Raw genomic sequence first — 19,860 nt, 5'->3', positions numbered from 1 at the left:
TTTGATCTTGTTCGCAGAAATAATCTAATCTATTTTATCTGGTCTTATCTTGTCGAGAAGACGAAGACGGGTTTCCAACAGACTACCAACGATTGACCTTGTAACTTATTGATTGTCATCGCAAAAGCCGACCTATTTGGGAACGGAATCCGCCTAAATTTAAATGATAGAGAATTTTAAATTATTGCAATTAGTCGGATTAGGACTTCCTGTCCTTTGAATTTTCCTTTGATGATTGATTGAACTACATTTTTTAACAAACAACCGCGTACCATTGCTCGATTTCGAATGATTTAGATTTCGCAGCATGATTATAATTTAACCAAACTTGACCTGAAAATTACGCAGCAGAGTTGCTGGCACATTAACAGGTTCAAGATTCGTTTCTTCCTCGTTAGTCACGCCGTCGACGGATTTGTTTGAATGTAGTTCTCTAGCAATTTGTCTTTGAATATAGGAATTTAAGCTATCGATGACTTTATTATTCGCTGCTAGTATTGCTATTTCACAAGTCTAATAAAAATTTTTAAAGTTTTGGACAGTGCCGGGGAAATATTTGTTGATGTGTTCCTCCTTCATTGGCGTGAACTGTAAAAATTATCTTTTTGAATTTATATTTATATATCTTTATCCTGGATGGAGCAGAAAATGGTGCCGCTTCCGACGATCATTCAATTCTATTTTTTTCATTATTTCTTAAAATCTAAATATGGCTAAGTCTTATAGCTGTCCCGTAGTCTCTCTCCCATTTCTATCAGTCCAAAGAGCTTTCAATCTGTCGTCTAAGCTAGCCCTGAAGTACCAGTCATCAGTAATTCAACAACGTTTCATCAACAGTCAAGGCGGTGTTGTTGATGATTCATCGATGAATGGCCATACAAACTGTTGATGAATTTAACATGGGCTGTCATCAAAAAAAATTCATCAACAATTTATGGATGATTCATCAACAATTCATCAACAAAATCATTAAAAATGCATCGATGTTTCATCAACAATTCATCAACGGCCGGGTCATGGTTCTGCTGTCTAGAGTACCGTCGGGGCTTTAAATGTGATGCACTTTATAAAGAAAACACGGCAACTGTTTCGGGGTATTACGCGACGTGCGTCGCATCTTTATTTGTTACAGTTACGACGGTAGTCTAGACGGCAGTCGTCGCCAGTACCATGTCCTGGCCGTTGATGAATTGTTGATGAAACATCGATGAATTGTTGATGAAACGTCGATCAATTGTTGATGAATTGTTGTTGATGACAGCCTAGGACATGCCCATGTTAAATTCTTCAATAATTTGTATGGGCATTCATCGGTGAATCATCAACAACACCGCCTTGACCGTTGAAACGTTGATGAATTACTGATGACTGGTATTGCAGGGAAGTTTCGTGCTATTCTGCGCTGATCTGCAGTCGCCAAATCTTTAGATATGTACATAGGCATGCATAAGATCAGACATACAGTCCCAAGTGTCAGCGAAGTCGTCAAATTTATTTCGTCTCCTCTTTGCTCATATAGCGTGCACATCCACCTGAACTCTTATATTCCTCACTGACAAAGAACGGTGATACAGTGCTGACGAGACAGAATCCTCCACTAGAGACTTTAAGGAAATTAAATCAAAAATGAAAATTTTAATTTTGCCGAATAATTTATAATTATTGGCAAATAAGCTATTTTATAGCTAGTCCAGCTAGTTTTTTCGAATTCTTCGTTGTGTTCCTTAGATAAAATCAAAGGTTTCCAAAGTATTTTAAAATCATTGTCAAATATTTACTAGATATTTTATAGCTATAATATTTCTATTAGTTATGTCGAATTCATAACCATTTCGAAACTACCAAAACATATAAAAACCATTATGGCTCCGTTTAAATAAATTTATTTTGACCTCTGACCGTATGAGTCATTTCGAATCGAAATTCATCAATCCAGCAGGGCTCATTCGATACGATCTCTGCTAAATCAACTCAAGTCCAACCCGTTTCACCCCAAAAAGATTTTCCATCTGGATGTCGGCTTCCTCCGTGCGATACGGAATTTTTCTCAGCAATTATCTTCGCTGGCCGACTTCCCGAAACCTTTTCTACACCTGTAGAAAAGTTGTTATATTTAAATGCCAAGACTAGTAGTGAAGCTCATTCCATAGTTTCCAATTCATCACTCACCAACGATGGTTTCCGCTCAACCTGGGAAAAACTTACTGAGCGTTTTGAAAACAACCGATCGCTGGTTAACAGTCAACTTAAAAAGTTATTGAAGATTCAGTCCATAGTACACGAATCTTCGGCAGCCATAAAGAATCTGCAAGATACCATCCACAATTGCCTTGGGATTGTCTCCTGTTTTATTTGTGCTCCACGTAACTTCCTAAGCTGACGCTCGCATTATGGGAGCAGTCCATCCCATCTTACGGGGCTACAATTTAGTTCTTTCCTAAGGTAGCGCTATTAAACTCTAGAGTCCATAGATTCTGTTCAACCTCCTACGATCAGCCTTCGGCCATCCAAACCGATAACCTTAAACGTGTCACCACGAGTATTAAAATCCTTTAGTAGGAGGATTATTCAAATATACAAAATATGCGATTTGTGTTTAAAAGATAACCATCCAGTGCGTATATGTGCAAGCTTCCTTCAGATGACGATTGACGATTGGCTTATATCCAGAAAAAGCTGTTGTGTCAGAATTGCTTTGCAAAAGCAATTTCTTACTACTTCAATTACTGTCTGCCCTATGGCGAAATCAAGCGCAGACATTCCCGAGCTATTTCTGCCCATGCCCAGTCTGCCTAGGAAACCATCCTCTAAGGAAGTGCCACCGTTTTCTTAGAATTAGCGCTGAGAAACGGCTCCAGGCAGTCATCGAAAAGAACTACTGAGTCAACTGCCTAGCCCACCACCATTCCGAAGGATCTTGCCGCAGTAACGACCGATACCAGTCGTGTGGACAGGATCACCACACTCTTATACATGTAGATGAGCGCTCAGCATATCCCACGCTTTCCCGAGCTAGTAGTTCCTGATGATCTTGCTGAGGTATCCTTGCAAGGGGGGAGAATGTTCACGGCGAAAGGGCGCTTATTTTCAAGAGGCAGTGTGATCCCGCTACCAGCCTCGAAATGTCCCGTAGGCTCTCTCTCCCTTTTCTATCAGTGTAAAGAGCTTTCAATCCGCTCAACCAAGCTAGCTCTTAATAACATATAGTGAGTTATATTTCACAATCCAACGAATAAAGATTTGACGCACGTCGCGTAATACCCCGAAACAGTTGCCGTGTTTTCTTTATCGAATGCAAATATCTTAGAGCAGGCAGTTTCAATGCGGAATGTGCAGTTCGACCGCTTTCCAACAATGTTGCAGAAATGGCAGATGCTGCAACACCCAACGCTTTTAGTGATCTTGAACGAATATTTGCCGAAATCAGCGAAATGACAAATGTCTTCCCAGTCCCACCGGGAACATCGAGAAAGTAAATGCCTCCCATTCCATCGTCAACAACCTTCATTAATAAATCGAACACTTTTTTTGCTTCGCGTTTAAAAAAACTTTTTCGGCCAGTTCATCTCTTGCAATCGTTGAAACTCGCTCTTTGCGCTGCATTTGCGGCCAGTTCATCGCGCTCATAGTCCTGCTTCCGTTGAAACTCGCTCTTTGCAGTGCATTTGCGTCCGTAAAGTATAGGTGCTGCCCATTCTTCAAGTGAATCGACAAATAGAGGGCAATCGGATAACGTTCATGAATCTGAAATAAAAACAGCCGCCAAATAACTTCACCACGTTGAATTTTTTGTCACCTCATCGTTTGTATTCGGATCATCAATGCTTAATATCTCTATGTCGCTTTCTTTGTTCACACATTTGCAAACGTATTTGATGGAGTACTAAACATTGCAGTGAGCTGAAAAAGGTTTCAACCAAAAGCATACAAAAATCCAGCTTTTATCGACATTGTCTGCGTTAGCGACCGTTATACACCTGCCGTTCCCCCAAAAAACCTTCTGCTTCACGATGTAATCTATAAGTAATTTCAGTTTTGATGGGAATGGGAAATAAATCCGTAGTCTCAGAGACGGTCAGAATAAGTTTCAGATATTTATATTTTGTTTAGGGCTGGTTGCTGTAAAAGATTCCGTCCCGATTCCTAGAACACTGCAACATGTATTTATTTGATCGTAGATGGTTACAAGAAGTGGAAAAAAAAGGGTGTCGGCTCCGGGCGTTTGGCTTGCTTGTCGTCATTTTGCTCTGCTTGCCTTGGACCGCGCTAGTGACGAATCTGTGGAGAAATCCGAATCTGTGACTCTGAAGTCAACGGCCGGCGAAGGTATTGCCGGTCCCGCAAGAGAAACATTTGTTGGACCCGAATGTCATTGGACCCGATTTTCCGATTGTTCCTATGGCAGCTATATGATACATAATATGCTATATAATTCTAGAACAATAATAAAAGACTATGGCTCAAACTACATAGATAAGAATATATTAAGAGCTGGAAAAGTTATAAATTGTTCACCCTCTAGGAACTAGTGCTTCTGGGTCGCCTCCCTTCCAAGGCAAACAGCTTATGCAACGAACGCGACAGAAACTCTCATGGAAAACACAGAAATAGTGCTTGTGGCTGGTGGGTAGACTGGGCATTTTAGTATTCATCCGAAAATCGATACTTGTTGGAGAAGAAATCCGAAAAAATATGGCACTAGTGCAATTCCGCTGCTGATAGCCTCGAACAAAACAATTTATGCAAAATTGCTTTCTTCTGACGAAATTTGACGGACTATTGACATTTATTTCACGGAAACGTCAGTTGTGAGTATGTGAGTTGGCTGAAAATACTGAGAGGCGTTGGGCCTGACGACGTCGATGGCCAACGTGGAATGACGGTCCGTCAGGAATTTACCTAACTCTTTGCAAGTTGGAATTGTGGTCTGCTGTGGACTGCTTCCATATGGAAAGCGTGAACTTTAAAAGTATTAAGAACACAGACCCAAGCATCAATTATGTTGGGGGGATAGTTTGTATGCTAAAGAGAATTATTAGCCGGCTTTTTATCAACAACCGCGCATTCTCGAAAAGTTCCGTAAGGATTTTTCATGCTGAGATAAGCCCGTCGTTGTCAAAGGAGCTTTTGGAAACGATTACATGCGAATCAGCACTTCTCCTGAAAATTAGATAAAACAACATTATTGATATAAATTGACCTGAAATGGTCCTAAAGGTAGGCCATCGAAGACAATCCTGTGAAAGCCTTTAAAAACTTCGTAGTCCACTGGTCGCAGACGACAAACAATGGATGTTGGCGATTGGATGCTGCAATAAACTTTCTCATGTCAACGACTGCGGCTGTTTAAAGTGTAAGTCTTGACGATGTAGCTGGAACAGTGTTCCCGAAGTTCTCATTACTTGCCTTTGAAATGGCAGCTGTGGACTCTCGCATCCGCTGAGATGAATGTCTTCACAGGATTGTGAGGTCTAAAACAAATGTAGCCATTCTTCGGCATTCTGAAGTTTTGCTTTGATCTTGTTCGCAGAAATAATCTAATCTATTTTATCTGGTCTTATCTTGTCGAGAAGACGAAGACGGGTTTCCAACAGACTACCAACGATTGACCTTGTAACTTATTGATTGTCATCGCAAAAGCCGACCTATTTGGGAACGGAATCCGCCTAAATTTAAATGATAGAGAATTTTAAATTATTGCAATTAGTCGGATTAGGACTTCCTGTCCTTTGAATTTTCCTTTGATGATTGATTGAACTACATTTTTTAACAAACAACCGCGTACCATTGCTCGATTTCGAATGATTTAGATTTCGCAGCATGATTATAATTTAACCAAACTTGACCTGAAAATTACGCAGCAGAGTTGCTGGCACATTAACAGGTTCAAGATTCGTTTCTTCCTCGTTAGTCACGCCGTCGACGGATTTGTTTGAATGTAGTTCTCTAGCAATTTGTCTTTGAATATAGGAATTTAAGCTATCGATGACTTTATTATTCGCTGCTAGTATTGCTATTTCACAAGTCTAATAAAAATTTTTTAAGTTTTGGACAGTGCCGGGGAAATATTTGTTGATGTATTCCTCCTTCATTGGCGTGAACTGTAAAAATTATCTTTTTGAATTTATATTTATATATCTTTATCCTGGATGGAGCAGAAAATGGTGCCGCTTCCGACGATCATTCAATTCTATTTTTTTCATTATTTCTTAAAATCTAAATATGGCTAAGTCTTATAGCTGTCCCGTAGTCTCTCTCCCATTTCTATCAGTCCAAAGAGCTTTCAATCTGTCGTCTAAGCTAGCCCTGAAGTACCAGTCATCAGTAATTCAACAACGTTTCATCAACAGTCAAGGCGGTGTTGTTGATGATTCATCGATGAATGGCCATACAAACTGTTGATGAATTTAACATGAGCTGTCATCAAAAAAAATTCATCAACAATTTATGGATGATTCATCAACAATTCATCAACAAAATCATTAAAAATGCATCGATGTTTCATCAACAACTCATCAACGGCCGGGTCATGGTTCTGCTGTCTAGAGTACCGTCGGGGCTTTAAATGTGATGCACTTTATAAAGAAAACACGGCAACTGTTTCGGGGTATTACGCGACGTGCGTCGCATCTTTATTTGTTAGAATAAGAATTTAGAATTTTTTGCATTTAATCAATAGACCACTGTCATCGAGTGTCATCATCGCGCCGACTGCGACTTCTACCGAGGCGACGCTCTGCCGACTGCGGCTTCTACCGAGTCGACGCTCTGCCGACGGCGACTTCTACTACGACGCTCTGCCCACGATACAGTTACGACGGTAGTCTAGACGGCAGTCGTCGGCAGTACCATGTCCTGGCCGTTGATGAATTGTTGATGAAACATCGATGAATTGTTGATGAAACGTCGATCAATTGTTGATGAATTGTTGTTGATGACAGCCTAGGACATGCCCATGTTAAATTCTTCAATAATTTGTATGGGCATTCATCGGTGAATCATCAACAACACCGCCTTGACCGTTGAAACGTTGATGAATTACTGATGACTGGTATTGCAGGGAAGTTTCGCGCTATTCTGCGCTAATCTGCAGTCGCCAAATCTTTAGATATGTACATAGGCATGCATAAGATCAGACATACAGTCCCAAGTGTCAGCGAAGTCGTCAAATTTATTTCGTCTCCTCTTTGCTCATATAGCGTGCACATCCACCTGAACTCTTATATTCCTCACTGACAAAGAACGGTGATACAGTGCTGACGAGACAGAATCCTCCACTAGAGACTTTAAGGAAATTAAATCAAAAATGAAAATTTTAATTTTGCCGAATAATTTATAATTATTGGCAAATAAGCTATTTTATAGCTAGTCCAGCTAGTTTTTTCGAATTCTTCGTTGTGTTCCTTAGATAAAATCAAAGGTTTCCAAAGTATTTTAAAATCATTGTCAAATATTTACTAGATATTTTATAGCTATAATATTCCTATTAGTTATGTCGAATTCATAACCATTTCGAAACTACCAAAACATATAAAAACCATTATGGCTCCGTTTAAATAAATTTATTTTGACCTCTGACCGTATGAGTCATTTCGAATCGAAATTCATCAATCCAGCAGGGCTCATTCGATACGATCTCTGCTAAATCAACTCAAGTCCAACCCGTTTCACCCCAAAAAGATTTTCCATCTGGATGTCGGCTTCCTCCGTGCGATACGGAATTTTTCTCAGCAATTATCTTCGCTGGCCGACTTCCCGAAACCTTTTCTACACCTGTAGAAAAGTTGTTATATTTAAATGCCAAGACTAGTAGTGAAGCTCATTCCATAGTTTCCAATTCATCACTCACCAACGATGGTTTCCGCTCAACCTGGGAAAAACTTACTGAGCGTTTTGAAAACAACCGATCGCTGGTTAACAGTCAACTTAAAAAGTTATTGAAGATTCAGTCCATAGTACACGAATCTTCGGCAGCCATAAAGAATCTGCAAGATACCATCCACAATTGCCTTGGGATTGTCTCCTGTTTTATTTGTGCTCCACGTAACTTCCTAAGCTGACGCTCGCATTATGGGAGCAGTCCATCCCATCTTACGGGGCTACAATTTAGTTCTTTCCTAAGGTAGCGCTATTAAACTCTAGAGTCCATAGATTCTGTTCAACCTCCTACGATCAGCCTTCGGCCATCCAAACCGATAACCTTAAACGTGTCACCACGAGTATTAAAATCCTTTAGTAGGAGGATTATTCAAATATACAAAATATGCGATTTGTGTTTAAAAGATAACCATCCAGTGCGTATATGTGCAAGCTTCCTTCAGATGACGATTGACGATTGGCTTATATCCAGAAAAAGCTGTTGTGTCAGAATTGCTTTGCAAAAGCAATTTCTTACTACTTCAATTACTGTCTGCCCTATGGCGAAATCAAGCGCAGACATTCCCGAGCTATTTCTGCCCATGCCCAGTCTGCCTAGGAAACCATCCTCTAAGGAAGTGCCACCGTTTTCTTAGAATTAGCGCTGAGAAACGGCTCCAGGCAGTCATCGAAAAGAACTACTGAGTCAACTGCCTAGCCCACCACCATTCCGAAGGATCTTGCCGCAGTAACGACCGATACCAGTCGTGTGGACAGGATCACCACACTCTTATACATGTAGATGAGCGCTCAGCATATCCCACGCTTTCCCGAGCTAGTAGTTCCTGATGATCTTGCTGAGGTATCCTTGCAAGGGGGGAGAATGTTCACGGCGAAAGGGCGCTTATTTTCAAGAGGCAGTGTGATCCCGCTACCAGCCTCGAAATGTCCCGTAGGCTCTCTCTCCCTTTTCTATCAGTGTAAAGAGCTTTCAATCCGCTCAACCAAGCTAGCTCTTAATAACATATAGTGAGTTATATTTCACAATCCAACGAATAAAGATTTGACGCACGTCGCGTAATACCCCGAAACAGTTGCCGTGTTTTCTTTATCGAATGCAAATATCTTAGAGCCTACCCCCTTCATTACTGCAGGCAGTTTCAATGCGGAATGTGCAGTTCGACCGCTTTCCAACAATGTTGCAGAAATGGCAGATGCTGCAACACCCAACGCTTTTAGTGATCTTGAACGAATATTTGCCGAAATCAGCGAAATGACAAATGTCTTCCCAGTCCCACCGGGAACATCGAGAAAGTAAATGCCTCCCATTCCATCGTCAACAACCTTCATTAATAAATCGAACACTTTTTTTGCTTCGCGTTTAAAAAAACTTTTTCGGCCAGTTCATCTCTTGCAATCGTTGAAACTCGCTCTTTGCGCTGCATTTGCGGCCAGTTCATCGCGCTCATAGTCCTGCTTCCGTTGAAACTCGCTCTTTGCAGTGCATTTGCGTCCGTAAAGTATAGGTGCTGCCCATTCTTCAAGTGAATCGACAAATAGAGGGCAATCGGATAACGTTCATGAATCTGAAATAAAAACAGCCGCCAAATAACTTCACCACGTTGAATTTTTTGTCACCTCATCGTTTGTATTCGGATCATCAATGCTTAATATCTCTATGTCGCTTTCTTTGTTCACACATTTGCAAACGTATTTGATGGAGTACTAAACATTGCAGTGAGCTGAAAAAGGTTTCAACCAAAAGCATACAATTTGGAACAATCCAGCTTTTATCGACATTGTCTGCGTTAGCGACCGTTATACACCTGCCGTTCCCCCAAAAAACATTCTGCTTCACGATGTAATCTATAAGTAATTTCAGTTTTGATGGGAATGGGAAATAAATCCGTAGTCTCAGAGACGGTCAGAATAAGTTTCAGATATTTATATTTTGTTTAGGGCTGGTTGCTGTAAAAGATTCCGTCCCGATTCCTAGAACACTGCAACATGTATTTATTTGATCGTAGATGGTTACAAGAAGTGGAAAAATCAGGGTGTCGGCTCCGGGCGTTTGGCTTGCTTGTCGTCGTTTTGCTCTGCTTGCCTTGGACCGCGCTAGTGACGAATCTGTGGAGAAATCCGAATCTGTGACTCTGAAGTCAACGGCCGGCGAAGGTATTGCCGGTCCCGCAAGAGAAACATTTGTTGGACCCGAATGTCATCCATGAGGGAAGTTGTTGTTTGACCAGAGAGTCATCCACGAGAGAAGTTTTTCTAAAGGGTAGCTATTTTTACAAAATCACGTTTCGAACGTTGTTTCACTGTCAAACATATTCAGTTTGATCTATTATTTAACCATGAATCGCCTTACAAATGAACCACGCTTGCAAATCAATAAATTTTTATTATCAAAATACATTGTCTGCTAAGAAAGTTCATCGCTCGCTTCTTCCATTTTATGACCAGTTCAGTCGACCCACTGTTGCGCATATTTGGGATATTGTGAATACATTTCAACAACACGATGCCACATGCACGCGTAACAATGGGGTATTGATAGGCGAGTCCGGTGAACATTTTATTTCATGTTTGGAACCGGTCAATTGGCCGCCTAGATCGTGCGATTTAACGTATTTAGACTATTTTTTGTGGGACTATGTTACAGCTTATGTTTATACAGACAAGCCCGCTTCAATTGACGCATTGGATAACAACATTGAAGCATTTATTCGTGAGATAACGGCCGAAAATTTTAAATTTGGGTTGGCAAGAAAGTCATGTCGTTTGTTTTTTTAATATTTTCAAAGATGATGGTCGATGGTCGACCAGAACGTGGGGCGTCTTTGACTCCAAAATCTCCAAGCCTGAATTTGGCAAACCAGCGCTGACATTGCCGATCATTCATGGCATCTTTACCATACACTTCGCACAATTTTTCGCGAGCTTCGACCGCTTTTTTTTTCTTTTCGGAAGTAAAAAAGCAAAATATGCCGAAAATGCTCACTATGGTCCTCCATGTTTAATTTGCTATAGCTTCCACAAATGTTATCGAATATTTACCAAATTTTCGTCGATAGTACCTAAGATAATAAGCTTTAAAAAGATACTAAAAAGTGATCCTGGTGCTCGATTAGTCGTAAATAAATTAGATTAAAAACGATTACTAAAAAAAACGACATGACTTTCTTGATAACCCAATAGTATGCTAAAAATGGACTAAACGGATGAACCATTTGAGGTGTAGTCGCGGTGAACGTTTGCTAATTCATGCATTAAACATTAAAACAAAACTTAATGAACTTCTTATCAGTTTCATATCCTGAAATATTAATTCAAACTTATTGATGACCAAAAAATAAATAATGACTTGTTATCAAGCCAATCGTCCGATCATTTATATTAATGTGATATCCATCTTCTCCACGATAGATCATCAACGGGTATTGATCGATGTTTCTCATACGTGCGGTGCAATTGCAGTGATTCCACATTTTTTCGTTCAACAATTGAATTGTCTTGCATGGCAGTCTGCTTTTATAATAATTTTGTGGTCGTCGGAACGCATTGTATCTTATATGGCTTTGAACAATATCACCAATTCATTGTGCTTATGCAGAAGATTTTACAATTGCTCCAAATTTACCTTCTAGTTTCATTAAAAATTGCACAACGCTGATCCAACAAAATAGATCTTAAGGAATTTATGACCTCTGCTTTTTGTTGGTAGCAAAGCGCCCAGTCGATGGTGAATTTTCCCTTGAATCTCAATTTCGAGAACTATTCATCTTCATAATATTGATATCCCATTACATTAAAGTACGGACTTTACTGTTGGTAAACTATATCGGCACCAAAAAATGTCATTTGAAAGGATCCATTACATTGTTGTGTATACGCGAGAAAATAGTTTTATTCAGTTGTATTTCCATAGAGAAGTCAATACACTGGCTCTGGAGGATGCATCAAATTGAGCAATTTTGTCTTACAAGCGGTCCATCAGATTCCAATTGAAACTTCAATGCCTTGTAATGCGGACATGCAACATTCGAGTCTAAACTTACAGGCCATAACAATTTTCAGGAAAGTTGTCCAGCATTTTTTAGCTACGAAAATATTCGTCTGGCAATTTTTTACAATTAAAAAAAACCTCTCCTCTATTGATCTTGAGATCAGTGGGTTAAAATACATTAGAGTTCATATACATTTAAAGAGATTTCTTAAAAATGTTCAAGAGAATGAATTTAATGATTTAAAATTTAATTATATTTTTGTATGTTTATATCACTGGTAACAAAAAAAAGATACTTCTTAAGTGGTTCGGCTAACGACGAAAATTGTATTCTCTATTGGGCCATACTGATTATGATTTTGTTTAGTTCCCAAAGGCTCAAAACTGAAAAAGTGGATATCACAAGAAGTTAACGGATATATTTTCATTTGGTATCATTCTGAGCCGACGGAATTACCCTGGGAACTATCTTCATCTATGGAAGGATTGCAAGAAAGCTTTGTTTACCAAGGGCAAAATCAATTTTTTATTAATTGTCATATTCAAGAAATACCGGAAAATGGAGCCGATTTGGCGCACTTTGATGCAATTCACAAAAAAAACTTTATTGCTGACTTTTTGGTGACAAAAAATATTTTCGCAGAACATTTTGGACATCATCAATGGACGGCAAGGTAATATTAATTTTTACCCGTAATATTTCATACATATTTTTTTTTATACCCTTGCAGGGAATTATTATTTTAACCAGAAGATTCTATCGCCCACATACAGTATAGATATTTTTTTGTCGAGTGGATCTGGCTATGCCTGTCCATTTACAGTCAGGCTCTTTTCATTTTGATTGAAATGGATTAATTTTTAATGATCCGATTGCAAACTTCACGGAAATATCTATATATATATAAATGAAACCCGTTTTTCATTGTCGTACAATAATAACATAATAATAAAACATAACATGAAAACGGCTTGACCGATTTGGCAGATTTTTTTCTTATAGTTTTCTAATACTCTATACAAGGTTCTTACGGAAACAAATATTAAGAAAATCCTCAGAAAAATTGAAATATATACTTTTAATTTTGCATATTTTAAAAAACGAGCGTAACGAATGTCAAAGTCATCTGTAATCGGTAATCTGTGACACCATATCAATAACAAAAAATCTGTGGTAATCTTTGGCAACACATCCACCGCGCTAACAATAATTTTATTAAGTTTTTGATAAAATTCGTTTTGTTTCAAAGACTAAAAAATTTTTTGTTTGCTAATAAGTGTTTGTTAATCACGGTAAGTTCGCTTCATTTCATAGCGATAAGTGTTTGTTAATCACGATAAGTTAACTTCACTTCATATCGATTTTTGGTAAATTTTGGCGACTACATAATATTACAATTTCATTGGCAAACCAATATATCAACTTTTCAGTTGGAAACAACAAAATAAATAAAGTTTAGGCATTTGTTATTAATGCGGTAAGTTGAAATGTGTTAATTATGTGGATCGTGCATTTGAGGTTATAGCCCAAAAGGCCGACGTGCGAACGAACACCATCATCAACAAATGTATTCACAGAACTTAAACGAAGAAAAACAAAATACATATAATGAGAGAAAGTGCCCTATTGAGAAAACGCGTGAGGACACGAAAATCATTGGCATCATACTTGCCCTTCTAATATGCCATTCCAATATCATCCCAATGCGAACTACAGTGCTGATGAAAATGTAGATATAGGACAAATGACCACTATATGCCGTTATTCAATGCATTAAAGTTCAAAAGAGAAACGGCGGGATTGTACTTCACAAGTAAAATAGTTAAGCTGGCTCCATTACTTTTCAAATATAAAGCAAAACAAAAAAAATGTCTCCTTCAATCACCAACCGAAATGTTACATAATACGAAGCCATCTAGTGATGAAGCGAAGTTGGCCAGGTTTTATAGTATGTTATATAACTGAAAAACGAATAAGTTGAGCGGTTTAAAAATACGAGAAGTGTTTCGGATCGTAATCTTGTTGAAACAAGAAAGTCTCCGGATTTAGCCCAAGTTTTTTAACACTAGAAACCAAATTTTTCTCTAAAATTTTCTGTAACGAATCGCTACATTCAAAATGAATGTTACAGGCAAGTTGTTAGCTCGAGATCTGAGCGCACGCAAGATATTTTTCCGGCTTCGGCTCGTCGGCTACGGGAGTGATGGTCTTGCTCGGATCTCGGGTTGCCTTTGCATAATTTGAAACAGAAATGAATGCGTGAAACAACCGGGACAGAGAAGCAGACAACACATAAATAAAAGTTGAGAAAAAATTGAACTCTCTTCGGCTTACTTGCCCCTCTTCAGCACTCCTGGTGTCCTGGAGGCTCTAGTTTGCCCATCCTTCCTATGATCGCTCCCATCCTCAGCGCTATATAGCTTGAGCGACCCCTTTGACAAGTGCTTCCCTACATTACAAGGCATGCCAGCTGCGGCCAATTCTCAACATTTTAAAACATAATAATTTTATTTACAACTAGAAAAATGTAAATTCATTACTTAAAATAGAAAACGTAAATAGACAATTAAACATTAAAACTTAGAATACAAATGATACTTAAATATACGCCCTTCGACTCGATTTCGGGCATTAATAAAGGAATAACGGCAAAGCAATTTTGGGCAAGTTGAAGGAAAATATTATTTACGCTGACTGAGGTTCAACATACATGTTGCAACAACAAAAAAAAAAAAATAGAATTGGAGAAGCATAAAAGCTCTCAGCTTAAATAGCCTTAAGCGCAATCGCCTTATGTATCGGCGTTCTTTTCTTTTTTTCCCTTCCCTCTTCGTTTTCCGCCGTTGGTTCGGTTAAATTTTCGTTTCTGTCTTTTACATTAACAGCTCATGATTTGGGACATTCTCTTTCTTTTCAATTTATTCCCTTTTTTTTTGTACTTAAAATTATCTAAATTATTACCGCAGCACTCACTGTTTTCATAACTCCACCGATGAAAGCGCTTTCCTCGGAAGCTAGCTGAAAAATTAGGAGGAAATGACACATGCAAAAAAAGAGATTCACTTCCAAAGGGGATGACCTAAAAGAGAATACGAAGAACGGGGGAAACTACAAGAAAAACGACGCATTTGGCCCGCGCTTTCCAACTTGATTTTTTTTCACTAATTTTTTTTTTTACAATAATGCAACGAATTAATATTCCTCTATGCCGCACATTGCTCTTTATATATACATAAGTTCATTCTTCCTTATTCTTTTTTTTTTTTTTTTTTGTTTTGCAATTTTCCGCAAATTAACCTAACTTAAAATTTCTATTTTCTCTTACACTAATTTTTCCATTTCTTTCTTTTCTAATACTGACACAAATTGGGGCTCGACAATTTCCTCACATCGCGGCGGCAAGTTCAAAACGCCCGACCGAAGCCTACGCCTACGCCGACTCTGGCATAAAAGCTCGTACGACTGCTAACGAATTCGTTTCTTAGTGGTGCTCTCTAGAGCTGTTCGCGAAGGGGACAAAGGTCGTTCTACAGCATTCGGCGATTAATTAATCTTCAACCACATAAATTAAAAAAAAATAATATTTTCCCCAGCTCTGCTGAGCGGGGCGACGGGGAAGTCCTCCTCCAGGAATTTAGATCCAGGCCCTTAAAAGATCCAAGAAGCTGCGGCGGCGTCGTTTACAGTCTACCCTTCTCTTCTGCTCGGGCCTTCGAGTGGTTCAAACTGCAGCCTTTAAAATTCTTAAATAAGTTCAAGCTGCCTATGCTTTCCCCTTTCTGTACGCTCACCTTTCTATTCGCGGCTCAGTGGCCAATACCCAAAATTGTATTCACGGCACTTTGAACACTCGCGAATACTTTTTTCGAAATTCTGTCGCCAGTCGCATAATATAGGAGTCACTACACTTCAGCAGCCAAAATGGAATGCTGGAAGATGACGCCGGAAAAGTGGCGGTAACCCAATGTGAAAGTGGGGGAAACGGGGAGACCGTTGACAAATGCCTCTGTTGCTCTCTTACCCGATCTTTCGTGCCCTAGCCGACCTACGCTTGCTACACTGGCAAAGCCGCCTTTCGACACATGATCGACCAACAGATGGCGCTAATACAAGAATTTTATACCGAGCAAGCGCTACATTTGCTACATTTTATATTTATAGTTTAACTAACTGTACCCTGCCACGTTTCTCTGTGGCATATTGTGGTTAAGAGGGCACTTCTGAATACATCAAGGTTCTGGCAAATGCATCTTCCTGGCATAAGGTGACAAAGGCAGTCAGAGTTTTCGCAGGCGGATTCAGGACTTTCTTGCACATTTAGTTCTGTGAAATAGACACGTTGACCATTCTCCAAATTGACTGCCAAGTGAACTACAGCTGGATATAGCGTTCATGAATTGGGAACGAAAAAATTCGCCATGCAGCCTAGTTGCTGCTTATGTATCTTCCAGCTTGGTATTGAAAGATTTCATCGACAACTCGTACTGCATTGCTGTCACCATTTTCTGCCTGAACACCAAAAACTGCCACATCGCTGCCTTTATTCACATACTTGCAGTTATATTTAATCGATTTGATGGAATTGCAATATTCTACGTTGATGTGCGCTTTGTATGATTTTGACAATAGTGGTGAGTATGGAACCACCCAACGATTGTCTACCTCAATATCACCAATTCTCATGTTTAAAGTTGCCGAAGTCCCTCCATCTTCAGTTGACCGTCTCCTATACAGAGGATATCCATCGTCCCCTGTTACGGTGTTGGCTGTAAATGCTCGAGGATATCGCTTGGAACACTTCCCGTCTACCATTCATGGTCAACATGGGTTGAGGGTACCATAAGGGCCATGGATCATGTTCTTGATGACAACTTCATGCAAATCCGAATCTCAGCGCATATAACATCGTCGATTTCGTCTGGAGTAATTTTATCATACAGCCAAATCAGTATGTGCGCATGCGGCAATCCTCTCTTCTGCCATTCTACTGAATACATCCCGAACCGCACAGATCCAAAAACTCCATGTTTCACAATGAAATCCATCATCCATCCATCATCCAACACGGGCTGTGATGTCATGCCTATCCCTATATGATTGTCCAGGAAATAACAGCTGTACTATCTCGTACAAAGCTGGATTGCATGTGAAGGTGATAAAGAAGTCTGGACGGACGTTGCAACGAACATATGCCATGGCATCTTGAGCATATACCTGCATGTGGCGTGGACTACCTATGTATGAGGATGGCAAAATCGTGAGCTTTCCAACGTTGGTTGTATTACGGTAATTCATCACAGCATCCCGCAAATGGATATATTTCTCGGACCGAAGTTTCGTCTGATTCAATCGGAGGAACAGAAAACGTTCTGTTTCAATTTTTGCATACATATCGTTTCTGCGACGTTTACCAATCGATTGTTTCGTCGATGGAGAATAATATCTCGAGGTTGGAACTGATCCCCGACGATGACAATTGCCACTTCGTCTATAGTTGGAGCATTATATCTCCTGATATGTTCTCCAGCAGGCGTTTTGTCTGCATGAATGACAATTTTATTGGTATCCGAAGGTATCATATCGATTGCTGTTTTGAACAAACGCACCAAATTGTTCCTTTCGTGAAAAAGCTTTTGTAGCTGCGAAATAATGTGCCTCTTTAGCGAGGTATTGATTCCGTAACATGCATCTACTTCATCTCCATCATCACCAATGAAGTACATTTGAAGAAATTTGTGTTCGCTGTCTGGGAACGGAAGCAGGGAACCTGCTTTGTGATAGATTTGTCCTTTGATTTTAAAAGTTGGCTTGAATTGCGCATTTATAATTTCCGCACCAAATGACGTCATTTGGAAGCAAGAGTTGTATTTCCTAATGTTCGACAGGAAATGCTGCGATTCAGCAGTAGATCCAGCGAATAGAGAGTGCAGAGGCTCTGGTGGTGCTTCAAGTTGAGTCAATTTCACTTTCCCGAAAGCGCAACACAATCCTTTTGGTTCGTTTTTGAATTTGAGAGCCTGACAGTATGTGCACACCTGATGCATCCGGCCAATAACGACATTGCGATTCGAGCTATAATCAACAGTTGTATTATATCGGAATGCAAGACTTTCATCTGAACTTCTGAACTTTCATCTTTCCAAGTGAACGGACGTGTTTTTTTCTTGCGCTCTCGTTTTGTATTAAAGATTGAATCTAACCACCGGGGTTAACTTAAATTTTCTAATTTGTGTTTATAACTTCCCGTTCACTTCGCGTGTGCATGCAGCTATTCTAATTTGTGTATATAATTGGTTTTATTGTCCAATTTAGTTATGCTGCTAGTGCTAGCTTTTGCATATTTTGCATTACTTTTTGTGCCTTCTTCGTCTAGATTTTGTCTGCGCCGTCGCAACAGCTAAACGTTTTTGCTATCTACTTATCTCCCACGCTCTCCCACTCTCTCACTTTAGCTGTGCCGCTGCTCTTCTTATCTCATTCGCTCTCCTGCTCTCTCACTCTCTCTGTAACTCTTCACTTCTTTCTTCATAGCTCTGTTGTTATTTTTTCCAAGTACAAGTGCAGTGGTAAGTCCGTATAATGTCCGGAAATATTGTCTGCTTCGTCAAGACCAGCAAAAAGGCAATTGCTGCAGGTGACCTTACAATCGGCTGCTGGCTGTGCGACAACGTCATGCACGCCAAGTGCATTAGAATTGCAGCTCGGACGGTGGACGAATCATCGGCCTGCGTTTCTGTTGTGAGGCCTGTCGCGATGTAGAAAGGGAGATGATGTCTTTTATGCGGCAAACCAAAAGCGGTTTTAAGGGCATTTTAACGAGTTTTCGTAAAACTCTTGATATGTTCTTGGCGCTGGACACCCAATTTAATAGCCTTACGCTATTAAATGAGTCTCCTAGGCGCAAAAAAACTGCTATTGGTGGGCAGCATGTAGACGGACCCCAACTACCTGCAACGGGCTCTCAGCAGCAGCCTCCCTCGGCACAGCCCTCGACCTCAGCATTAATTCCAAGAGTGCTGAGATCGAGCGCTAGAAAAGAATCGGTACCCGAATGTGCAGCGGGAGTGGCCGTACCGCCGGTGATTTCTGTTTTGTCCCCTGGGGGGTCGCAAATATTGACCCCTCAAAGTCCCGTGTTTAACGATATATCTGCCCAGGGTGTTAGGCCCGGAATACCGGACGACAATGGCACGGCAGATAACCAATCTGCCTTGCCAAAAGCCCTTATAGCTGTTCCACCGACGGGACATATTTTTGTCTCGCGGCTCTCCCCTGACCAAACATCGGAAGATGTTCTCGCCTTTATACAAGGCAAAACCAGAGCCGAAAAAATTAAGATAAAGGTGGAAAAGTTCAAATTTTCTTACGCAAGGGATATTTCATCTTTCAAAATAAATGTCCCCAACGAGCTCTTTAACACTATTTGCTCTCCCAACTTCTGGCCAGAGTACATCGTTGTTAAGGAGTTCGAGGCGAAGGAAAAGAAAAAGCGGCCTGTAGGAATTACTCTTCCCAGGCCTGATGATACCACTGCGCCTTCTACGTCTTCCAATCCCGACCCAAAAAACTAACCTACTCCTTAGGTATTTCCTATCAGAATGCAAGAGGCTTACGTAGTAAGCTTCCTAACTTGTATACTGATAGCCTTTCGCTTGCATCGCAGGTTATTGTGCTCACAGAAACCTGGTTAAATCCGGAGATTCTGAGCTCCGAAGTTTTTCCAGCTGTGTTCACGGTATATCGGCTAGATCGCCCTATCAGACGCGGGGGTGGAGTTCTCATAGCGGTGGACTCCTCACTCACGTCAGAATTATTAACCTTCGAGGAATGCAACGATGTTGAATTCCTCTGTGTGAAGCTATCTATCAAAGATAGCTCCATTTTTATTACCTGTTCCTACATACCTCCACTGTCGGAACTTCCTTTTTATTGGAATCACCTTTCCGCTATTCAGATGGTTTCCAGTAGACTTTTGGATAGAGACCAGTTGGTA

At 40.1% G+C, this 19,860-nt stretch overlaps 1 protein-coding gene across 3 annotated transcripts in view; it reads left to right on the top strand.

The window, feature by feature from the left end:
- nvd (cholesterol 7-desaturase nvd) overlaps nt 1-19,860 on the top strand; it is a 131,554-nt gene that overhangs the window by 99,522 nt on the left and 12,172 nt on the right. For all 3 annotated transcript variants that reach the window (XM_086833010.1, XM_020957210.2, XM_086833011.1), the window contains exon 3: nt 12,234-12,540. In XM_086833010.1, coding sequence (XP_086689136.1) covers nt 12,234-12,540 — 307 coding nt within the window. The remainder of the gene's footprint in view (nt 1-12,233; nt 12,541-19,860) is intronic.

The sequence above is a fragment of the Drosophila serrata genome, unplaced genomic scaffold (assembly GCF_035046125.1).
Source record: "Drosophila serrata isolate PLE 108 unplaced genomic scaffold, ASM3504612v1 contig_265, whole genome shotgun sequence".
Lineage (NCBI taxonomy): Eukaryota > Metazoa > Arthropoda > Insecta > Diptera > Drosophilidae > Drosophila > Drosophila serrata.
This window is presented reverse-complemented; position numbering and strand designations above follow the sequence as displayed.